The 25,960-nt window shown below is 37.8% G+C and overlaps 1 protein-coding gene across 5 annotated transcripts in view; it reads left to right on the top strand.

The window, feature by feature from the left end:
- Positions 1–1,933: 1,933 nt before the first annotated feature.
- The window catches only part of TSL (Protein kinase superfamily protein), a 131,086-nt gene continuing 107,059 nt past the window's right edge, over positions 1,934–25,960 (top strand). The window contains exons 1-10 of one of the 5 annotated variants that reach the window (XM_089788613.1): positions 1,934–1,988; positions 2,118–2,683; positions 2,774–2,895; positions 3,375–3,639; positions 11,165–11,254; positions 11,992–12,204; positions 12,314–12,376; positions 12,550–12,597; positions 12,810–12,917; positions 13,273–13,317. In XM_089788613.1, the coding sequence (XP_089644739.1) occupies positions 3,430–3,639; positions 11,165–11,254; positions 11,992–12,204; positions 12,314–12,376; positions 12,550–12,597; positions 12,810–12,917; positions 13,273–13,317 (777 nt within the window). In that variant the 5' untranslated portion in view covers positions 1,934–1,988; positions 2,118–2,683; positions 2,774–2,895; positions 3,375–3,429. Of the gene's footprint in view, positions 1,989–2,025; positions 2,896–3,374; positions 3,640–11,164; positions 11,255–11,991; positions 12,205–12,313; positions 12,377–12,549; positions 12,598–12,809; positions 12,918–13,272; positions 13,318–25,960 lie in introns of those variants that run through there. The other 4 variants (XM_089788611.1, XM_089788612.1, XM_089788614.1 and 1 more) reach the window with 4 other exon arrangements.

Here is a 25,960-nt window from a genome sequence, read left to right on the forward strand (position 1 = left end):
TAATACTTGATGGATAAATGTATATCTCCCTCCTTGAGGAAAAAATTCATTGTCTCCTATGGAGACATAAGCTAGATCTATGGAAAGAAATGCATGGATGCTTTCTTGCTTGTTTGAATTCCTTGATTGCACTATAGCTTTCTTGTAGGGATGTTCATGAATTATGGATGTGAAAATGAATGGAGAAGGTCTCTTTTATAGTAATTTCGAGATCAATTTTTGAAAGGGCCAAATTCACAAGGCGAGAAAGGATAAAGAAATGTTGCTAGGGCCTACAACCCTTGAAAGGGGCCTCTTAGAGTATACATTACCCTAGGCAACCCATACTAGGAGGACACATTTTTTATGGTATCCTTGCAAGAAGCAATAAAATCTAAAGGGGTTATATGCATAATAAAAATGATTAAAAAGGTATCCAAATCTTGAATTTATGATGACAGGGCCTAGGGGTAGAGTGAATTTTGTAATTGGAGGAAAAGATAGAGGAGGATGCATAGAGATTAGATCCTACCTCAATTTATGTACAAGTTAGAGAAAGAAAACTAAAGGAGCTTGCATTAACTTTAAATCCTACCTCAAATTTTACAATAATGAGAGAGAAATTGAGATAAGTAAATAAATAGGAAATTACACATAGAAATTAGAACCAAGATTAAGTTTTAAGCAAGTAATATTGATTTGGAGGATGCAAATGGGCTAGAAAGATGTGAAATCAATGTGGGAACCCATAGATGCTAAAGTTGGGTTAAAAATGAGCACCTAACAATGATGCTTACTTTTTAGAAGGATAACGAAATAATATGCGACACCTCCAAATGATTGCCACATCTTAGACTTATTTTAATTCAAAAAAATCAACATTAAGGCTAATTTAAAAATAAAATAAAGTTAACAATATTATGAGGCCAAACCTCTTAAAAAATGTGAAAATAAATAAAAGTCATGACAAAATTTCTTACAATGAGTTTTAATCTTCTTCATTGACGTACATTGTTTTCTTTTATGGGTTCATGTATTTGAACTAAGAGTATAATCTCCTTTAATGCTTTAAGACTTAGAAAAACTATAACATGAAAATTATCATACTTATTATTCATGTTTTCCTAAGTTTATACATATTGTTTATGGAATTTATCCCAATGCTAGCTAGTCTTAATGATAATAAAAGAAAATGCAATGCATTTTATATTTCAATAGGAGATTGGGTTTGCCCCCAAATATTATACAATCATAGATCTTGGGAAAGAATAAGATAAAATACCTCCAAATGTTCAACATCCCATTGACCAATTTTGGTAAAACAATGTATAGTTGTAAAGAACAACATTCTAAATAGATAATAAACCAACAACTCAATAGAAAACCATTTTAAAGATTAAACCTCTTAAAACAAATCAAATAAGAGACATGAATCACATAAAAAATAACTAACTATTATTATTTTTAAAATTTATAATTATTCAATAAAATACAATAAATAATACCATTATTTAATATATATGAATTGCTATATCTATCATGTTAATAGCCAAACCAATCCTTGATCCTTATTAAACAATCAAACTTCAAAAAGCAAAATTCTTAATTAACTTTCATAATAGAAGAGCCCACATAGAAAAATATATTAAAAGATGTTAATATTATAGCTTTGATATCTTAAACTCCTTTTACTATCATGAATACCAGTAAAATAACTTCCACTCTCACTTCTATTTATTTAATATAAATGAATCAAAATATCTACCATAATCAACAATCAAACCAATCTTCAATCTTTAAACTTCCCACTCTCACTTTTATTTAATATAAATGAATCAAATTATCTATCATAATTAACAACCAAACCAATCCTTAATCTTTAAATTTACCACCATATGCCCTCACATGCATTGCTACCATATAAAGACAAGATCAAAGAGGGAAAAATTACACAAACCATAAAATAATCCTGTCGGAGTATCCACCCAAAAAGAACTTAAAAAACGAAGGTATGCATATATCTGAGTTTCATGACTTTTCTTTTGTATGGTATGCTTCAATAGGGCTCATAATTATTATTAGGATGCCCTCTTTAGCATGTTTGCTAATTATAGAGATCTAGTGTTTGCCATTTGCAGGGTATTGTACGCCTCTTGATTCTATAGCCCATGGCAAAATGCAAATGACTGATCCGCCAGTATAAACCATTCTCACTTTTGTTGAATAGGCCATTTGACCCAAGAAGTACCCATCTCCGTTTTCTTGCTGATATGACTCCTGTTTGAGAAATAACTAAATACCCAAACTGTCCAATAGTGCCCTGTCCAATTTTGGGACAGTCAGTTTTAGCCAAGTCCTAGTTCAAATCCTAAATGCCGAAATGCTTCGCGGAATCTATTTGGCCAAACAGTAGTCTCTTATAATTCTCTTTCCTTTTTAGTTTGTCGCCCGTTTTCTACATATCTGCCTTTGAATGGAAGCTGTCCACGAATGGCTTTTTGGAGCCCAAGTAATTCAAAAGTGCGGAAATGGGCTCAAAGAGTGTTAAGGTTTTGATGTCAAGGTCCAAAGTATTGATGGCTGTTTTGTATCAAAGGGGAAAGGACATAAGTTTTACCAATCAAAAGTTACATTGATCCCGAAGAAGTCAAACACCCAATTTTGTTAATTAAATATTGATCTCAGTTCGGGATCCGATTATAAGGTATACAAATTGTTTCCAATGAAAATTTTGAGTCCAGATGCTCCTTTCTATTGCTGTATCATGTGCTCGTGCTCGTGCTCGTGCTTGCAGTTCATCTTTTTATCATGTATCTGATACTACCGAGGTGCCTAGTTTGCAATTGAGGCACATTTGGTTGGATGCTCTTTTATCACAACCATCTCATACACATTCTCTTATCATTTACAAAGTAGGTAATATTTTTAGTTATTTTGCAACGCGAGTTTTCAATTACCATTTTTGCAGTTTTAAATTAGTTTATCTCATTTGGTCCCTTTGTTTCTGTACTCTCTTCTCTCGCATTACCGTCCATCTCCTACTATTAGATTTGTACTTATGATTAGTCTTTTAGTTGGCATCTATTTGGTCTACCTGCATTATCATTCTTTTAGATGAAGATTTTAAGAAGATGACAGGAAGGCATGCAGGCAGGTCACTTTTGGGTTTCTGAGTTTCTCAAAGCAGAGTAGATTTTTTGTTTTTTTAGCATGTAAATGTCCATGTCAGCCACCAAATGATATCTTGTGTTATAATGTTGGATGTTGATGTTAAACCATTGCGGGTGCGCCTGTACGGGAATTCCAGACTTGTATTTGTATGGCGCTGAGCTGATAATTATTTCAATTGTCAAGGTGAAGCATAAACTGAAGTTGGAATTCAAATTCCTTTTCAGGTAGGAGGAGAGGCATTAGAGAGTGAAGAAAGAGGCAAGGCATTTTCTTTAAACAATGTCTGAGGAGATGCTGATGCATTTTTCTTCCAGTTCAAATCAATCAGACTCATCATTGCCTGTGAAACTTGCAAAACTGGAAGCTAGAATGGCAGGCAAGGCGCCGTCTGCACCGGTTCAAGCTAACTGGCAAAGTCTACCTGCGAAGGCTGGGGCTGTTGAGGAGGTTGTGTTGCCTTCAAGCTCCTCTACAGACTCTGATGATGATGTAAGTTTCCAGATCTATTTCAACAGAGAATTTTGAGATGGTTTATATCATTCTATTTTTATCTGAGAGAGATGCATGATTCATTACGCCGAAGAGTAATAGATATTTAGACTGAAGTAACAAAAAACGTACTTCTGTACAAAAACAAGCAATTTGAGCTGTAACGTGCATAATGGATCCTATTCATTGCCTAAATGAAGTAAACAAAAAATCAACAGAGACAATCATAATTGGACAATATTTCTCAGCTCAAGATAGTGAATACATATTCTGTAAATGCAGTTAACCTTCCTATTTCGTTCTATCAGGCTACTTTGCATGCACTTGTGTATATGACACAAAAAATTAGGGCTTGTTAGTGTTGATTGATTTTTTATGGTTCAAGTTAAAGTTTAGCCCAGAAATAATTAGATAAACAGCAACAAGAAAAAGAGTAAAAAATACACAAAAGACTTGAGATTAACTTGGGAAAACCCTTCCACTTAAGGGAAAAACCCAGCCATACCAGAAAAATATCTCTTCTATTGATAACAATTGTTCAAGTAGAATTCTTTTACTTGATACAACTTCTTTACACACAATGCAATCTCATGTATATAGAGAATTTGAGAGACTCTTCTTATCACAACTGTTGGTCCCTTCGATTTTCAAAAAACAAGTCCCTTCATATTTTCAAACACCTACCTCTTCGTATGACACATGTCTCTTCTAATATTATCATAAAAATCTTCTTCAATTGAAGATGATCAAAACAGTCATATTTCTATTTCATAAAATCAAAGATAAAGATCTCAATTGTAGCTACAATCTTCAACACTCCCTCTTAGCAAGAGAGAGATCTTTAGTATGACGGACACACATAGCTGCAACCAAAGATGCCAATCACATAAAACATGTTCTCTCAACATAACATAATTTACCATATTTATTTTATAAGCATATAAAATGGAGTCACACACATGACTTCCACCATGCCTACTTGTAGAGGGTGGTCCACCATACGTACTCGGAGAGGGTGGAATGAGGGCCTTTACCTCAGATTTCTTTTAAAGAAGAATGCATTTCCACCATGCCTACTCGCATACGGTGGTCCACCAAACCTATTTGCAAAGGGTGGAACGAGGGCTTTCACCTCAGACTTCTCCCAAAGAAGAATGCATTTCCACCATGCCTACTTGCAGAGGGTGGAACGAGGGCTCTCACCTCAGACTTTTCTTAAAGACTAATGCATTATAGTGACATATATAAGAAAGACTGAGATTCTCTCTCATTAGAGACTCCCTCTCAGCAGAGACAACTTTGATCACCATAATAAGATAGCTGATTCCAATTTGATCAAACAGGGAGCAATTACACTGCCACATAAGTTTGTAAAGGGTTAGGCGTCTCCCTCACGTAACCTCCCTCTGAAGCTTAATGTACCTCCTTTGAATTTTCTGTATCATCAATTCAGTCTCATGACTACATGCAACATCCTCATGTTCTTGAATCTCTCATCGTTTTGTTGATGCATCCTGCAACAAAGGGAGATTAATAATAATTTATAAAATCTATCATATAGAGATTAATGTTCAAAGAAAACACTATTCCCAGTGTTGTAACAAAAATTCAATATTCAAGATATAGTCATAGGATACTTATCTCTGTGCTGGTGCCAATCCATAGTTCATTATTTTCTTGGGAAGCACTTCGATTTCATAAAATTATCTTCCTTAAACTGTTCTTTCTTGTTTGCCACAAGATAGAGACCTGAACTGACAAAACAAAAGAAATATTCTAATACATCAGTATAAATTATATGCAGAAGTATGGGTGAAAACCAACTTTGACTCGGTGCACTCAAGACATGCCACAGACTTTCAACAAAAGGAAACAAGTGAGAATTGATAAAATTTCAGAATCTTTGTGGCCATTGAAGATGCCAAAATAAGTCCTAAGGTGTTATTCAACACCTGCCTACACCACCACAATAGATAAATCCTTAGAAGAGTGGGGCTTCAGATCCGTGGGACATAGAGGATCATTGGAGTCGATCATACCTGAATCTATATGCCTGAAATTGACTTATACAAATGAATCTATATGCCTGGACATCCGATTCCATACAAATGAATCTCTATTAACTATGATGAATCACAAAGACTGCTCAACGATCACACATGATCAGATGTAATACAAACAATAGAGTTTATCTATTTAAAAACACGATAAACAGATGAAAATAGCTATCACAGGCTAAATGCAATATATAGAAAAATATCAAATATGGCTTATGCAGAGCAGAGTATATCCCCTGCACTCAGAACTCTGCAAAAGACCATGATAGGGAAGAATCAGTGAATGATGCAGTGCGATACGGCCACGCAGCGGAAACACAATAACAAAAGCAATAACACAAGGGCAAGAAGTAACAATGCAATATCTGATACCAAATCACAACTCGTTATTTATAACACAACTGTTACATGCAATGTGCCGGGCTGCAAGGCCTTCCCAGTTACGACCAAATACAATAGCAATTACAATAACAGTTCTGCAAGATCCCTCAAGATCTAATCTAAACCCTAGCTAGTCCAGATCCACACTTTGGTAGAAACCCCAAGGAAGATCTCAACTTGTGCTCGCAAGCCCACCAAGCAATCTCCTTGTTTCCCAAGCCGCAGCTACTAGCTCTTCTCAAAATTCGCGCTTCCAAGCTCCTCTACTTCTCCTTCATGGATCAATAATCCCTAAAGACTTCCCCACAACCCCTACTTATACCAATCTAAGCCACAAGTCGGCCCAAAACACAAATTTAATGCCAAAGTCGGCCTCCTACAACAATTAAATTCCCAAAATCGATGTCTTAGTAAAATTGCCATATCTCCTAGCTCCGAATGAATTAGAACTCAAGCTTCGAACCGTAGTTAGAAGTCTAGGCCCTCTTCAATCTTTCAAAGTTTCATCCTCTAACTCATTGTAGAAAATTAGATTCATGGCCTACAACAGGCACCAAATTCCTAAGCAAAGCCGAGCTCCTCCCAAACCATGCCGAGTGACCAAGGACCATGCCGAGCTCCAAAGACCATGCCGAGCTCCAAGACCATGCCGAGCTCTAAAGAACATGCTGAGCTCCAAGACCATTCCGAGCTCCAAGAACATGCCCTAGCTCTGTAGACCATGTTGAGCTCCCATATCATGTTGAGCACCATTCCTTCTTTGACCGAGTACCATTCCAAGCACCCTCCAAAGCAACTACCGAGCCTCCTCCCATGAACTCTAAAGTAGCCACCGAGAAAATACAAGATGCTCCTGCATTAGACTCCCTAGGGGAGTAGAAAAGTGTGTCCCACACTTTGATGCCCAAAGAAAGGTCAACCAACTTCATCTTCACCAAAGGCTTCCACTCCAATAGGGACAAGAAAACCAATCTGCACATCATCCACATCTGCATCATTTTGTCAAACACAAAAATCTCAACCACCCAATCAGCATGCTCACTCCCAGGAACAAACTGAACATAATGCTTCATCAACAAACCCTCATCTACAACAACAACTAGTGAATCCACACCAGCAGCAACAAACCCCACATTAGCCACAAAATCCACATCAATAGCAACATGTAGATCTCCATCAACACATCCCAAACTCACAACCCTAGCAATCTCATTGCTCATAACAAGATGCTCTTCACCACTAACAATAATTAGATCATCCACAACCAAGTGCTCTGCACTTTCCATGTCAAACCCAACCGACTGATCATGAAAACCAATGTCCATCCCAGCATCAACAAGGTTAGGAATATCCTTAGCAACAACCTCTAGTTGCTCTACAAGTTTTGTATCAAACTCCACAAACTGATCAACAAAACCAACCTCAACCTCGCTATTCCATCTTCTCTCACGAACAAGTCTCTTAACCGACCAAATAACTTTCTTCCAGATCGGTAGACTCCAGCTCCACAAACATCCACGGAATTCCTTCCTCACCTCATCCTTAACTCGATCAGCCAAGCTAGCTTCAAACCGAGTAGACATCTCAGAAAGCTGATCAGCCAAGCTAGCTTCAAACCAAGCAGACATCTTAGAAAAATTCCTCTCCACCACATCATGGATATTCGCTATCATCTCAGGGTCCAATCCTTTTGGAGCCATCTCCCAAGATCTTCGTAAACCCTCTGCAACAAATCCTTCCCACGCTCCTTGTGACAACCTTGAATTATTTGCAAGTCAGATCGCAACCTGCCACCTTGCATGAATAATCAAGAACCACATCACAAGTCCAGGACCACGGATCTGCAATCCACAAACTCTCTACGATCATGCCTCAACAAGATCAGTCTTCCATCTTCACATCCATCAATCCATCTACAAGCCCTCAAATCAAATCAGATCTACTTCTCCAACCCAAGTCCTGGTGCAAACTGCCTCAACTTCGGCGATCTGTCTACACACTCAGGAACAACCTTCGCTTTGATACCACCTAACGCAGTGCGACATGGCCACGTAGCGGAAACACAATAACAGGAGCAATAACACAAGATCTGATACCAAATCACAATAATATATTCATAAAATATAATTGATTACATGCAATGTGCTGGCTATAAGGCCTTCCCGGTTACGGCCAAATACAAAGCAAGTAATAGTTCTGTAAGATCCCTCAAGATCTAATCCAAACCCTAGCTAGTCCAGATCCACACTCTGGTAGAAACCCCAAGGAAGATTTCAACTTGTGCTCATAAGCCCACCAAGCAATCTCCTTGTTTCCCAAGCCGCAACTACTAGCTCTTCTCAAAATTCGCTCTTCCAAGCTCCTCTACTTCTCCTTCATGGATCAATAATCCCTAAAGACTTCCCCACAACCCCTACTTATACCAATCTAAGCCACAAGTCAGCCCAAAACACAAATTAAATGCAAATACATAAATTAAATGCCAAAGTTGGCCTCCTACAACAATTAAATTCCCAAATTTGATGTCTTAGTAAAATTGCCATATCTCCTAGCTCCGAATGAATTAGAACTCAAGCTTCGAACCGTAGTTAGAAGTCTAGGCCCTCTTCAATCTCTGAAAGTTTCATCCTCTAACTCATTGTAGAAAATTAGATACATGGCCTACAACAGGCACCAAATTCCTAAGCAAAGCCGAGCTCCTCCTAGACCATGCCGAGTGACCAAAGACCATGCAGAGTGACCAAGGACCATGCCGAGCTCCAAAGGCCATGCTGAGCTCCAAGACCATGCCGAGCTCTAAAGAACATGCCGAGCTCCAAGACCATGCCCGAGCTCCAAGAACATGCCGAGCTCCATAGACCATGCCGAGCTTCCATAGCATGCCGAGCACCATTCCTTCTTTGATCGAGTACCATTCCAAGCACCCTCCAAAGCAACTACCGAGCCTCCTCCCATGAACTCCAAAGTAGCCATCGAGAAAATACAAGATGCTCCTGCATCAGTGAATAACACTGAGATTATAAAAACCATCGATACAATACCAGCATCCTGCATATCACAGGAAAGAGGCTCAAAAAAGAAAACTGATTATCTCTTCTTCAAACTACCTGAACACATAACTTAGAAAAATGGTGATACATCTCACAGAAAAGTAATAAATAACAGTTACTAAACAAGGAGTCGTCTATCGATAGGGAGTCAGATGTAACATGACACTTATAGTCTCAATAGATGGCTAAGAGTTACACGATGAAGACCAAGAGACCAAGCATTATGAAATTCGAGAGGCATGTGCAAAACATGATCCCATGTCTCTCAGCATGAACAAATGACATTCCACATATGAATTGATGAAACATATACACACGACATGTCTTAGTTGACAAGTCATTGAAGATCTATGCCATGGCAATAGTAGCAATGCATGAACATGAAGACAGTCAATTACCAAAATGCAAGAATCCATAAATCGAACACAATGAAAATTATGAATCATAGTGACTCATAACAAAAATAGCCCTTGACACATAAATGGAAGGATTCCACCAAAAAGAGCAAGGCAGAAGAGTGCTTTGAACCTCAGACCCGTCAAATACAATACAGCATATTTACTTTTCCGCATAACTTGCAGAGATTGAGAAATCTCTCTGAATTGCCGAACAAGACATCACACTCAATGAAGGAGAGATAAAGAATTCACACATAACAATTTTGAATAAAGCAGAGATCATGACAGGAGGAAGAAGTTGAATTAACAAAGAAAAATAGCACCTTGGGAAGATCAAGTGCCGATTCTGAGAGATGAAAAAGATTGCTTCACATATTCAATGACAAGCAACAATTGATGCCTCGCAGTGACTCGGAATGAGGCCTGAGTGAATCGACTACCTCCTTGAGTATCAATTTAAACTGAACCAAAGCATCAAACTGATATCTAACATACAGTATTACTGGTATCCTAGGCCTCCAATAGAAGCACGAGCCGTCAATAGTCTGTTGTAAGCTTTGAAGGCAATAAAACAGCATAGGACCCCTTCCGCTTTGGTCAATCCGCATCGTGAAAGAAACAAAATGGAAACCTTGAAATCATTTTTCTCTCTTGCCCATCTACACACAGAAAGTTAAGGATGCTCTAGTTGCACAGATTGGCGGTCCAATGAAGCCAACATCAGAGTGTTGGCAGCGTTCATAGAAGAAGTTCCAGAGACTTCTTTATTGCTGTTATCAAAATTAGCCTCTGATATCATGTTAAAGTTTAGCCCAGAAATAATTAGATGAACAACAATAAGAAAGTGAATAAAAAATACACAAGACACAAGAGATTACCTTGGGAAAACCCTTCCACTTGAAGAGAAAAACCTAGCCACACCAGAAAAAAATCTCTTTTATTGATAATAAATGTTCAAGTACAATGCTTTTACTTGATATGTCTTTACACACAACACAATCTCATGTAGATATAGAATTAAGAGACTCTTCATATCACAACTAAAGGTCCCTTTGATTTCCAATAAATGGCTCTTCAAATTTCCAAATGCATGCCTCTTCACATGACACACGTCTCTTCATATAATATTATCTCAAATATTATCATAAAAAATCTTCTTCAGCTGAAGATGACCATAACGGTTATATTTCTATTTTATAAAATCAGAGATAAAGATTTCTATCATAGCTACAATCTTCAACCCAACATTATATTGGTATAACTTTGTCTAGGCATGAATGGGCATTGATATCACCTTTTATATCTTCAACCTTGAAAGAGGGGTTTGGTTTTGTCAAATAACAAAGTACAACTTGAAATCAATCAATACCTCAGCCAACTCCATGCTGCAGTCTTTTGAGATGATACCAATTATAAGCTGTATTAGCAAAATTAGTCTCTCAGTCATTATTCTGCCTGTTTTATGGTAGAAGCTGATTTGGATCTCAATTAACCAAAGTATTTATGAAGCAGCACCATGTAATTTTCTACTTTTCGGCCAGAGTTCTTATATGGTAGAGTTATAATAAATTAAGGAAAAATTTGTCATCATTGAGTTTCAATATGCTGGTATGAGTTTTATTTATTCTTATTCTTTCAGATGGGTGGAGAATTTCTGATTCAAGCAAATCCCCACAAGCGACAACGCTGCAATGACGGAGAGGAGACATCCATCTTTCACCAGGCTGAGGTTCCAATTTTACCTTGCTTGTGCAGTCTATAGATATTATTTGATTATTCAGATCATGGTATTGTAACTTTAGGATCTGTATTTAATTCAGCAAAATTTGTTTTCATTGATTATGTGGAAAAAAATAGAATGATTAGAAAAAGTATCCAAGATAGAAGACATCATAATTTTTCTTACAGATACAATTCAATTTTCGAAAGAAGTGTCTTCTCATCATTTTAACTTTAAAAAATGTCATGCCTTTTGGGCATCCATCCTTCTTACTTCATAGATTGAAAAACTTGCCAAGTACTTGTGCAAAAATAAAATAGCCGAGAAACTCAACCATTTACTTGTCTATAGTAGTTTATGCCAATTTTAACTGTGTTGTTGAGTAGCAATTTCAAGTCAAAATTGGGTCTACTGAGTTTTGTCAAGTTGTGAGTTTCAATGCTATTCATTAATAGAGTAGGAAGTGAAGCAAAAAATGACTGTTTGATCTAGATCACAGTTTGTTACAATCCTCTCTTTTATAATAATGGGGTTAAGCACAAAGAAGAGGTTTATCTCCCATCTTCGGCTGTTAGATCTTTTCAATCTCTGCCTAATTCTGCTTTTCGACTTTTACTATAGATTTGTTTTCCTTTTTGTAATTTTGCGTTTCCAACCTTGTCATTAGTTAGTGCTTTGTTGTATTGTACTGCTGAAATAGATATTTAAGGAGAATCCTTCAATCATGGAATGTACATGTTGTTCAGGCGTTTGCAGATGGAAATAAGTCTTCTTCTGACACTATGGATCTTCAAACCAGCAACCGAGAAGAGACAAGCAAAAAAAGGGCTAGCCGAGGCAGAGGACGTGGTGCAGTAGCAAGAGGACGCAATTTGAAGGTAAATGAGGAAAAGCAAACATCAAATTCTCCTTCTAGAGTGGGATTATTGAATGGAAACAGTGAAAGCAGATCACACAAGGTAGAGCCACATTCAGATCCAATTTATGCCTTTTAATGTTGTAGATCCTGTGCTTTTTGCTTTGCAATTCTCATTTTATTCTAAAAATTAATATAAATGTTTCTTTAAGGTGGAAAGATTCGTGTCAGAAGCATCAATGCAATCAGGAATCAACCTATCTGTATCCCAACAGGTTAGCATTTTATAATTGTTAAATGCTGTCAGTTTTCTATTTAACACACATTCATATCAGTTTAGCAATCCTTCAAATGGAGGTTCCCTCAAATGAGTGGATATCTCATGGGTTATACCTATCGACTATTTAAATTCTATCTTATATTAACATGTTAATCCGTCACATGTCAGGAGGTTCGACCAAAAATTAATGAGCTCGACAACCAGAATTGCTCGCAGGTAAATGCAACAGATTGCATTTTACAATGCATATTTGGAGAACTGTAACAATTAGTTGTTTATTAAGAATAAATAGATAATTCAGATGATGGATGGGAAATGCTGATTTATAAATGGTGGATCTGTACTCTATATGAAACTTATAGGTTTTATTTATTTTTGTTTCACATTGTAAAGCTTTTATTTGACTCTTTAATCTGAAAGCCATGTAGGGTGAGATTGCATCCCTGAGGACAAAGTCTGCTATGCTGGAAGAAGAGCTGTGTAAAATACGCCACGAAGCTTCTGATTACCAGAAAATGTGCCAACAGCTAGACAAGGTTGGAAATATGTGATTTTTGCGATATATTGTTGGGATTAGATTGGGTAATTTTGAGTCAATCTATCATGATCTATATTTCATTAGTAGCAGTTTACAAGAACCTGTGTCTAGGACAATGAATGGTACACTCGTCTCCCTGTTGCATGTAGTGATGCTCCTAAGGGTGAAGGTCCAGGAGTTCTTGATAGGTCTCCCATCCAGTACTGCTGTGGGATAAGCATGCTTGTCTATATGATTTGTATATTTTCTCATTGTCCCAATGCTTCATTCTAAGTAACTATTTTTTTAGTGCTGTGCTTTGGCTACTTACATGTGCTTATTCCCTTGACGTATAAGAAATGAATCACTTACAGGAGCTGAAAGAAGTTAAAGAGCAAGAACAGCAGAGACAGCTAAAGGTGATAGTTACTTACTCTCTGTTACTTCAAACTTTATAGAAGAGAGAAAAAGTCATTTTTTTTGCAGATTTAAAAATTTAAAGAATTTGTTGAATGTTTTATAATATTGCAATTTGGATGAAATTTGGTCTTATTTAATTTTTTATATATTTATGGCTACAAAATTGTGAATTTTCTGATTGAGAAAAAGCAACTTCATGAGAAATTGAATAGAAAGTTGAAACATATGAAAGCATGCATTCACAGAAAATTTAATTAAATAACCTGGATGGTCCACCTGAATTTTTTTTTGGAACTGTTTTTGTTCCTACAATAGAGTTATGCATGGATATAACTATCTTGGAAAATTTAAATTGATTCCATATTATATAAGATGCTACAATTGTTTCTTTTGTCTCCGTCTTTTGTCAGGCATACAAAAATAAGTTAATGACTTGACAGGATGCCTAACATGAATTTTTCTTTAGTTACTTGGTTTGTTAATGGAAGAATATAAATAAACATTTTTGTTAGTTTCATGTACATATTGTCTAATCCACTGTTGTAGCTTTTATGGGGTGCCCCTAACTGGTATCATGAGTTATGGTTGGTTTCTTTGTTCAAGAATAATCTTCACTTGGGTGAAATTGGAACGATGGAATTATTGTATTTTAAATCTTAGGTTCATATTCACTGGATATTCTATGAATGATGTCCACTTGAAACCTCACCATGTTTTTCATTTTTTCCTAAATAAAAACTTAAAATTTTTGCCCCTTGATGTTGCAAAGGGGATAAGGGAAAATAAGGATATCTTATTCGTTGAGGCTGGTCTGCATTGAAGGGGCTTTTGTCTTGAATTGCTACCTGGATCAACTACACTGTCTTTGTCCCTATTGGATACCTTTTTTCCTTAATTTCTTGCCACATGATCCGTTTTGGATGATAACTCTAAAGTTTTGCTTTTTGTTTTCCAAATTGTTAGACCCCTGCCTTGTTTAATGGAGATCATTTTTTCTTGTATGGTATTCGTATGGTATTCATGACCTTGCATTGGTGCCACTTGCAGTTCTAATGAACTGGCCAATTGTTGAGTTTTTATCTTTGATAGGAGCTTCTGCATAGGATTGGCGTGAATGTGTGGGGGAAAAGTTCAAGTGGTTTAATTTAGTCTATTTTGCATTTCCCTTTTTAGGATTAAAGTGAGAGCCTTTTACTTAGCTAAATAGTCCACCAAAGTGTAGATATCATAATGACTTAGAATTATCTTCCATCTCATTCTTTGCCTTTTGTAATTAAAGCTGATTTTTGAGAGAGAATGTTTTAGCTGAATCAGTATAAAGATAGGAACAGTATAGAAGTTCGAATCACACATTTGTATTTAAGAAATGAAAGATAAGTTTCGAAAGAACTGAAAAATTGTATGCAAAACATCACATGTAGCTGTAAGCTGTATCAGTTGGGAAGGACCTCGATGCTGTTGTTCTCTGCCATGACCTCGACACCTTCCGTGATCATTCATGGCTCCCGTTGTAGTTGAATCCGCGGGCTACTGGTGTGGGTGTGTTCTTCGATTTGTTTTCCTCTATTTGCTTGGTGTGATTTCATAGATTTCGTCGGTGGAGCTTTATGGGGTGGTCGCGACCTGATTTTTGTGGGTTTCGGGGTTGCTTGTCGCTTGTTCTTGGTCGCCGGGTGTGGTCTTTGACGTGTAGGTGTTCCACTTGGCCTGTCGTCTGTGGCGTGAAGGTGTTTTCGTCTGTTGCATGAGGGTGTGTTCTGCAACTTGTTGGTGCTCCGCCTGGCCTGGTTTTCTCCTAGCGCTCTCCTCCTCTCTTCTGTTTGGTTTTCAGGTCTTTCGTAGGGGTTTTTAGTGTGCTTTGGTGTGCTTCTGTTGGATTTTGTGTGGGTATTGGCTTCAGCATTTGGGTTTTTAGTGTGTTTAGGTGTGCCTCTACCAGATCTTGTGCGGGTATTGGCTTCAGCTTCCTTTCTACATTTTTGACTGTGGTCTCTTGCTCTTTCTGGATATGGCAGACAATGTTGATTTAGGTTCAATCCATGGACAACAACTCCTCACTTATCAAAGGTTATGTGACAGGATTTCCAAGCTAGAACTAGACAATTTACAATTGAGAGAGTAGGTTACCTCCCTAACTGATACCATTTTTTAACTTAAGAGTGCCACAACCTCCAATACGACTCGGTTCCAAAATTTTTGAGATACTTTCACCACTGAGACAACAGGACTGCAAACCAGTATTAGCTCTATTATTTCACAACTGGAAGGACTTGATTCCATCAAAGAACAACAATCCATCATAGCAGCTAAGCACTCCTCTCTTATACCTGAAACCGAACTGAAAGTCAAGTCACAGGTCTCTCTTTGTAGTAACATAGACTCTCAACCTCTGGCTAATATTGACAAATTGATACAAGGTAAGATCGAGGATAAGAGGGTGAGATGGGTTTGAGAGCTTAACCTGTGGGTTCGTGGACTTTCCTCTACTCATGATCCTCTCGTAGCTAGACGCTCTTTCCTCTATGACCAACTTGGTCTTACTGACATCACATTGGACAGGTGCTGGTTTGGACATGGTGACGTCCTTTTATCAGATTCTTTTCACTTGTAGACAGGCTCTGGGCTCTCCGTGCTAAGAGGAAGCTATTTTCTGTTCCTTCCAAGATCTTCTTAGATGAAGATCTCATGAAGTTTCAGGTTACACAGCTCAAACATGCTCGTAGTATTGTTGTAGAAGTGAGGTGGGTTGGTTAATGGGCAGTTATCAGGAATCTGAAAGCAACTATTAGAGATCCCGCCCCCCCCCCCCCAAAATGGTTGGGAAGAGAGGCAAGCCCCCAAGGCCAAATGACGGTCCCATCAACAGTCAGACAAGAGGGAGACCCCCACTTGCTCCCTTCTTGTTAATTGTTGGAATGGTAATGGATCTTTATGGTCATTACTTGGTCTTCTTTATGATGGTATGGGATCCACAAATATTCTTGTCATAACCAAGACTCACGAGTCTTGTACGTTCTCTTCCAGGTGTTACCGGTTTTCAGTGGTTATCTATTTGTAGAGAGGAGGTTCATGTTTTTAGAGGAGTACGGGGGCTCAGGTGGTGTAGCTTGTTTGATTAAGGAGGATATTTTTAGTAGCACTTCTATTGTACACTCAGACATGTTTGCCAGATTTATGTGGGTCCGCATTGACTGGAAGTGTCACCGTCAAAGAGATCTTTATTTGGCTGCTTGCTACTTTCCATCGGCTTCCTCTCATTATGCTATTCATGTTACCGATGACGGAGACCCTTTTATCGATCTTTGCGAGACTATTTCTTAGTTTGCTATTCTAGGGGACATTATTATACTTGGGGATTTCAATGTGAGAACCAAAATACTCCAAACTCCACTTTATGATCGCAGTTCGGGTTCCATATGCTCCATTGAGATTGATCCAACTTTTTTAGGGCTTCAGAGGTGTTCTGAGGATACTCTTGGGCCATTATCCATATATGGTAGACATTTGCTGTGGCTTTGTGAGTCTTCCGGCTTTGTGATCTTGAACGGCCTCTCCTGCTTCCCTGGTTCTAAGTTCTTCACTTGTTGGCCTCATTGTGGTGGTGCTAGTGTCGTTGATTATGTTCTTGCCTGTCCCTCCTTCATCTAGCGCCTTCCTCTGGCAGACCATGCCCTCCTTAGTATTCATTTTCGCCTCTCCTCTCTTCTTTTGCCCCCTCTATGTCAGCTCATCATTTATCTGTCATTGCTCGCTCGCCAATTCGCTTTCGTTTTCTTGATGGTGATTGTGAACTCTTTTCTGCTCATCTTTCGAGACTCTTCAGCCCACTGTGTTTCTCGGACTCGTGCGAGGCCGCCTCCATGTTTGACTTGCTTGCGTTGGCTATCCTTAACTCTGCCACCCTTTCCATTCCTCATTGTCCTCCTTTGCTCTTTCATAGCAAATGTCGTAATACATGCCCTATGAACCAGTGGTTCGATTCAGATTGCAAATCTTTCCATTGTTTTATGCGTTTTGCTTTTGAAGCTCGCTCCATTGACTTTGCCCATATGATCTCGTCTTATCTCCGCTTTCTTCAGCATAAGAAGCGTAACTTTGCTGCTTCTAAGTGCAAATCTCTTTCCTCCATGCTGATCTGCAATCCCCAGCTCTTTTGGCTCACTCTTTCCCCCATAATTCTCCTCCACTCTCCACCCTCGACTTTCGCTCTCTTACCTTGCAAACCATGGCTCTTTATGACATTCTTGGGCAGCCTTCCATTCACCCTTTGCCTCCTTTCGTCCGCCTTTTCACCCCTTCCCACATTTATGAGGCAATCAGATCCATGAAGTGCAGTAGAGTTGCTGGTGAGGAGGGTTTCCAGGCTAAGCTTTTCAAGTTCGGTGCTTCAGTTCTGGGCCCCAATCTCTCTTATTTTTTTTTAATAGAGTGATTCATACTGGGTTTCCGACCTCTTGGTCCAGGCATCTGATTTATCCCATTCACAAGACTGGCCCTGTCTTTGATCCAGGGAACTATAGAACCATCATGATTGGGCACACTTTTGCCAAACTGTATGTGACAGCTTTTAATGCTATGCTATCTGCGGAGCTTGATAGGAATGGTTATAGGGCTAGAGGGCAGGCCGGTCTTCGGGCTGATTATTAGACTATGGATCACATCTTCACACTATGGGCTATTATTGAGGAGGCTAGACACAGATTGGAGAAGGTCTATTGTTGCTTTGTTGATTTTCACAAAGCTTTTGATTTTGTTCCTAGGGTGGCCCTGTTCGAGAGACTTAGGGAGGTTGGTATTTTTGAGATGCTATGTACTGTTATTATGAGACTGTGGTTGGGATTCTAGACTCTTGAGAGCTTCTCGAATCCGATCCATAGCACCGTTGGGGTTAAGTAGGGTTGTCCTTTCTCTCCTACTTTGTTTGGGTTATATATTGAAGAGCTAGAGGACTTCCCCTTGAAGTCTTCGCTCCCTGGGGATGGATAACTTCATCAGGTTCTGATCTCCATCCTTATTTTTGTGGATGATGTGGTTCTCCTTGCTTCCTCTCCAGATAGGTTACAGAGACTTGTTCATGGCTTGGCTTCATTTTGTGATCAACGACAATTTGTGGTTAACTTGGTAAGACTCGGGTCATGGTCTTTAATTGTTTAAAGACTTCTCATCTTTACTTCATTTTTCAGGATTGAGATCACTTCATCCTACGCATAACTAGGGGTTATGTTTTCTGGTCTGCGGTTCAGTATGAGACCAGCTATTTAGCCTAGAGAAAGGGTATGGGTTCTCTTGCTTTGCTTGAGAAACAGTGTTTCAGACATCACTTCCAGGATACCTTGTCTAAGCTATCTCTCTTAGACTCTCTTGTACGGCCCACTGTTCTCTATGGATATGTGGTTTGGGGCCCTTCTCTTCTTAGCTGAGATTGGGCCTCGATAAAGTGGGTTTAGACTTTGTTCTTGAGACGCATCATCAGATGTCACAGGTTCACTCCTCACAGTGTCATTTTTGCTGAGTTTGGTGCTCATCTTTTCAGTCTCGGGGCCATTTTTGATTTGGTTTGGTTCCTCCATCGTCTTTGTGGATTTGTGGATAATGCTGGGGACCGTGACTGTTACTCCTATTTAACTTATTGTTCTTCTGTTTCTACTGCGAATACTGAGTTTGGTTCTCGCACGCATTGTTGGTATGCATAGGCTTCTTCTTTGTTGAGTTCGATTGGGATTGACATTGATCGTCTCCCCCCTTTTTAGTTTTCATTGGATGCTCTTGCTCATCTTCTCCCCTCTCGGCAGGAGTTGAATGAGCATGTTCGTCTTGACATTTACAGACGTTACATTGTCACTACTCGGGTTAACCCTTCTAGCGGGTTATGCCTATGGATGTCCTTTTATGCGGAGCACTTTTTGGAGATATTTCTAATGGGATTATTGTCCATCCTAGCTACCTTTCACAATGGTGGTCTCATGCCCTATGGATCTCTTTAGGTTCTTTCAGAGTTGGTTCTCACTGTCTTCGGGCTCAAACTGATCATCATATTGATAGTGGAGAGCGGAACTGTATGCTCTGTACTTTAGGGGAGGTGGAGATTGAGGCTTATTTTTTTTTCGATGCCCTATTTACTATGAGATCAGAGGGAGATTTTGTTGTCTGTTCTGGGAGTGCTTCTGTTTCTATGACTTTTTTCAGCTATTATGATCAGAGATGTCTTGCACTTTATCTTCATGAGGCCACTACGCTCCATGATAGCATGATCCAGTCACTGCTTCCACACCTGCACTTGTCTACTCAGCTCATTACTACCTTTTTTACACCATTATCTCCTTTGTGTGGTGTGAAAAGGCCTTTTAGCTTTATTCAATCTAACGGGCTTTCGAGATGTGTCAGATCCCATTTTGGCTATTTGCACCAGGGACACTCCTTTGTGATTGGCTAGAGATAGTACAATGCCTCTACACATCGGCACGTGTATCATTCAATGACTGATTTCTTTTCGCCCAAGAAAGACTCCTAGCGTTTTCTCTGTCTCTGTTTTTTGTTGTTGTTGCTTTGGTTTTATTCATTTACTTTCGGACATCTTTGTGTGTTCCTGCTGGTGTTAGCCTCACTATTGTTATCTTTCAGTCCCATAGACCTCTTTTTGGTCTTTTGTTGGACATTCATATCATTATCTTATCTTATCTTATCTTATCCTTGTAAGTTTTTTGAAATAATAAAAATCAGAGTTACATTGTAATCATCTATGTTTATTTTGGAATTTTGAAGTTTCATTATTGTGTGGTTTATGCAATGTCATTTAGCTTTACAGCATAATCACCAGGTATTTTTAAATTCTTCATGGTATTAAACATGGAAAGTTTGGAGAAAAATTGCGCAATTGGAGGGAATTTTGGGAATATTTTCCAAAAATTTTATATACATTTTTTTGTGTGGAGTTACAGAATTTTTTTCTTTGTAAAAATTGTGGCTAGGGGCAAGGAAGAAACATGAATTTTGATTATGAAATTCATGTCTAGTTTGCAAAAGAAAATCGCAAGGTGTTTTTACAAAAAGATGGGTAGAAGATTTTTATGAAAAATTGTGACTCAAAAGAAGTGTAAGATTGTGGGCGTGATTATAAAATATTGTGAGCTATTTTTTAAGAGAATCATGATCTATTTTCTTTTAAAATTGCAAGTATTTAATCGATATAAATTGCAATTATTGTGTATTTGTTTTGGGCTAGTTTTTTGATAAAAATTCAAGTAAATTTCAATGCTACTGTGCAGGGTTCACATTATTTTTTAGGAGATGGTTTATTACAGGGCAATTTTGATAGGAGTAACCTATGACCAGGGTTTCTGTGACCTAGGTTTTCAAGTGTTATGAGTTGTGGCTAGGGTTTTGAAAACCAATAGCTAGGGTGTTAGGAAATTATATTCACATGGGTTAGAATAATAATGTGTGCTAAAATAAAAGTGAGTTGTTATTACAGCTCATGTAATTAATATTGATTGTTCTTATTTGTTTATGAGTTAGAAACTTAGAACAACTTGTCTATGTAAAGGGAATAGTTATAGGAGGTTACCTATAATATAGGATATATAATCCTATATATCTAATTTGAATTGAATGCAATATAGAGAAGCACGTATTGTTTTGGATTGAATTGTTTCCAGTTTCTCTGTCCATATTTCTGATATGGTATTAGACCAGGCAACTTTCTAATACTCATGCCTATTGGAGATGGTCTGCAAAATGCCACGAGTCTTCCTATAACTTGCAGAGCAAAGAATTTTGTGAAACTCCATATAGTGTGCAAGGCGACTATCCATATAGTATATGAGGTATCTATGGCCAATGAAATCAGAGAAAAGGTATGAAGCATATTATTCATAGTTTATAAAAGTCAAAACTGTTAATGCAGTAGTTTGCAGATTATGCAATTTATTGCATTTTGGAACGAATCATCATTGGAGATTCTTCCTGATATCAGGAAGACTATGCATTACATTAAGGTTAATTTTATTTATGCCTGAATATCATTTTTGTGTATTCCCTATGCAAAGGCTCATATTGGTTTTCTGTAGCTCCTTAGTTGTGCTAGTTGTTCTTGAACCTTGTGGGTCTGGGCTTTAGTGTTGGGCAAGAAGAATGTCATGAACCACTTTACCTTTTGCCTTTGGAATTATTTATCAATGTGTTGAAGCCTCTGGATTTGTCATGTGGAAAGAAGAGGTCCCTATTTTTTGCCTAGCCTGACTCTTGACTGGGTCATATCAGTGATACTGAAGATTGCAAACATGTTGGCATTACCATTTTAGTTGACAACAGAAACAAATGGAGACTCTGAGCTGTGTCTGAGGTGTGCCCATGCTTCAATATTGATACAACTTTCCTCGAAGGCTTAAGACCAAGCATTTTTATTAATTTTTACTTACAGGAGATTTATTGGTAGTTGCATCCTTGCCATCAGCAGTTATTAAAAGTGCTTATTCTGTGTATCATGTCGACTATTGACACAGACCTGTTCATCTCTGCTATGCACTGTGGAGTTGTGAAGTTTACAGTGAATATTTTTGAGCTTGTGGACCTGTCCATAACAGCATGGAGCTTTCATGACATGGAGAAGCTCTTACAAGAAGGTGCAAAGAAATAAATGAAGACATCAACATAGAAGCATAGTAGAGAATTTCTGGGTACAACCCTATAGAAAGGTAAAGTGGCCAATTTTATAACTGGGATAAAGATCAGATATACTCTGTAACTTCTAATCCTTAACTGCAAAGTTTTACTATGGAAACACAGGAGGAGGTGAGTTTTCTGTTGTTCATGCTTGCCTATGAGATGGAATGAAATGGCCTGTTGGTGATACAACTGGATTCAGTTCTTTACTGCTCAACCAGGTTGATGTAGGAAGGCCGTCATAAATGCACGGGCTTTGTTTTGTTTTAATTCTTATAAAATATTTTGTGGTAGTTTAAAAAACTCAAGTTTTTAGAATAGGGTCCATTTTTGTTGAGTCATTATTTATCTTGTGAAAATTTAAAAGTGTTGAATATAAACTAGTATAAATATCTTTAATAAATCTATTTAAAGAAATGCCGATAGATATAGTTTTAAAATTCTTAAAATTTAATTTATTACACCTAAAAATATTTATATTTCATTGTATCTATATTTATTTTTGTTAGACTAATTTTAGTTTTTTAATTTTAATTTCTAAAAAAATAATCTTAAAAAATTATAATTTTACCAATTAATATCTTTATTTTAATTTTATGTGGTGTTTATTAAATTATTTTAAAAAGTATATTATGTTTATAATAAATATTGAAATTTTGACATATAGATGATTGTCAAATTTAAGCTAAAAAGGTAATTGTTAACATTAACACGCTCACGCCATCACACTTCACCCTTTTTGCCATTGTAGAATGCCTATCGGCATTCATTATCTCGTTTAATATTGGAGTGCACGATTGGTGGTACCCAACACTCCTTGTGGGAAATTAATATCAAGGGGGGAGGATGCATCCTTTCCTCGTAATCGCAAGATGAGCTTTGAAAGACAAATTTGCCAAGTTGCAATTGCATTGGAGGTTGGAGGCACATGAGGCTTGAGGAAAATTGACAACCTCTTGCCAGTCAACAATGACGGGCTTGCCTTTGGTAGCATTTCATATTCTATTCTTTTAGTATGTTGAAATTTCACATTGTGGGGGGAATAATAACCAATGTTCCATTCCCATTTTGTGCCAAATAGATTAAAGCCAAGATTGGTTTTTTGGTGGTAGTGGCAATCGTCTCATAGCATTTGCAATTAGAGTGGTGCTAATCTACAATGGTGGCTGCATCTGTGACAACAAAGGGCTTGGCGGACAAGATTTTTATGTACTAATTGGATGTGTTTGTTCCCAATTACTATTGTTGGTGGTTAGTGAATGGATGTGTTTGCCCCTAGTTAGAGGAGTTGGTGATTCTGATTGGATGTTAATCACCAACTCCTCGATCATAATTATTGTGAATAGATGTGTTTGTCCCTATCCAAATGTAATGTATATTAGGAAGTAACTGGTAAAATACTTGCTTGTTATTAATAGACACTAAGAGGTCTATATATACAAAAGAATGAAATGATGTGTCCTTAGGAAACGATCGTAAAGAATAGAAACATTCTATTCGAGCTAAAAAAAGCTAACAAATAACTACAGACTAACTAATATTAGAAACATTCTAATATTTACAATAGATTACAAATAGATAACCATTAACTAGTAATCTATCCACAACACCAAGCTGTTCGATTATCGTAATACCCTCCCTTAATGGTTAGTCTATCCACAACACCAAGCTCTCTAAATTTATTAATTTAACAAACTTATTAGGACCAAGAGGCTTGGTGAGAATGTCTGCAGTCTGATCCGTGGTAGGCTATTGTCCCGTCTTCAACCAGTTGTCGTATGTAGTGACAATGAACATCCACATGCTTGGTTCGTTCATGGAAGAATGGATTCCGTGCTAACTTGATAATGCCTTCGTTATCAACAAACAAAGTGGTCAGTCTTGATGGTGACATTTGCATATCCCTAAGCATCCGACGAAGTACAACTTCACCTCTGTAGAGGAGAGATAAACTGTTTGCTACTTCTTATTGGTCCATGTGACGACACTGAATCCCAAACTGAACACATATCCAGAAGTTGACTTTTTATCGTCAACAGAGCCTACCCAATCTAAACTTGTGAACCCACTGAGTCTAGGATTAGAACTTCGAGAGTAAAGAAGTCCAAATCTATAGTGCCTTTCACATAACGAAGCACACACTTTGCTGCCATCCAATGATCAGCCTTAGGCGCTGTCATAAAATGCGAGATGTAGCTGACTGCGAAGCTGATATTAGGCCTAGTAGTAGAGAGGTAGATGAGGCTGCCTACTAGTTGCTTGCATGTAGTATCATCAACGGGAGGAGAATCAGACTTGGCTGATAACTTGAGACTTTTCTCCATGGGTGTAGATGCAGGCTTGCAATTTTGCATACACAATTTGTGTAACAAAGCCCTGACATATTTGGACTAAGAGATGAATATACCAGAGGATTGTTACAAACCTCAACACCTAGGCAATAATGCATGAGCCCAAGGTCAGTCATGTCAAAAGATTGGCTTCAAGCCATAGAGATCTTTCACTAATATGAGAACTTGATGCAGGCTTGCAATCTTGCATACAGAATTTGTCTAACAAAGCCCTGACATATTTGGACTGAGAGATGAATATACCAGAAGACTATTACAAACCTCAACACCTAGGCAATAATGCATGAGCCCAAGGTCAGTCATATCAAAAGACTAGCTTCAAGCCATAGAGATCTTTCACTAATATGAGAACTTGATGTTCTTTACCAACAACCTTTAAACTAGGAGGTTACGTTATGTAGACCTCTTCGTGGAGATCACCATTCAGGAAAGCACTCTTGATGTCCATTTGATGGACCTTCCAGCCAAACTGTGCTGCCATGGTTAGGATTAATCTGATTGTGCTTATCTTTGCAATAGGGGCAAATGTATCCTTATAATCAATACCCTGACACTGAGAAAAGCCCTTTGCAAGTAAACGATCTTTGTACTTATCAAAAGTACCATCAAATTTGTATTTGATTTTGTAAACCCATTTGTAACCAATGGGTTTCTTCCTTGGTGGAAGATCAGAAAGGACCCAGGTGTTATTCTTTAGCAGACTTGTTGACCGATGGAGGTATAAACAAAATAACATGATACTGAGAGTGGGGGGTGTGAATCAGAATCTTAAGCACTTTTAGTTTTCTTCAATTCATTCACACATTCACCAGTTAACCTATGTATATAAAACTTGTTATAATAAACTTGTTGTACCATGTAAATTTGATCTATCACATGCATGAAAATAAACACATAACACAATATTTGTTACCCAGAAACCCTCCAAGGTGAAGGTAAAACTGGGGTGGGGATGACACCCACATATCTTCACTACTGTAGTAATAAAGTTAACCTGTTATGGTTACAATGTTTGATCGTAAAATATGATATACCCTATGAGGGGTTTGCCCTATTAAAAGTTTAAGAGACTGTTAGGTCTCACCTTCTTAGAAGATTTAACACTTACAACAAAATAAGGACTATGTTAGGAGATTTACAAAGATCTGTTAAGACCACTCTGTTAAGAGATTTACTCTGATTCAAGTTGGTTAGAATTGATTTAGTACCCGACTCTCGGTATGCTTTGTAAGCTGATTTCAAGTCTTCTCCTTGCTAATTGATCCTCTCCTGATCTAATAATACTTGTCTTCCCCTTCATTGCTAGGATTAGGTCACTTGTTCTGTAAAGTGATAACAAAACCTTTTCACTGACTTCTGATATGATCTCGATCCTTCACTTCACTATTCGCATATTATTCCTTGTTCGCATGCATACACTTTGCTTCTTCATGCCATACCACATGACACGATCTAGGATAAAATCTTTTCTATTTAAAGAGTTCCATAAAGAATTTTCTAGATAATTTTATATTTTGCCTCTTCAGCTGAATCGTTGATCACAAAACATAGAGATCTATGATCTACGTCATTAATGCGTAAAACTCTCTATAACAACCTCTACAAATATTAAATGTTCTTTCCAAGTCGA

Source organism: Cupressus sempervirens, chromosome 6, assembly GCF_028749045.1.
Source record: "Cupressus sempervirens isolate cs-2001-9-10 chromosome 6, ASM2874904v1, whole genome shotgun sequence".
Taxonomy (NCBI): domain Eukaryota; kingdom Viridiplantae; phylum Streptophyta; class Pinopsida; order Cupressales; family Cupressaceae; genus Cupressus; species Cupressus sempervirens.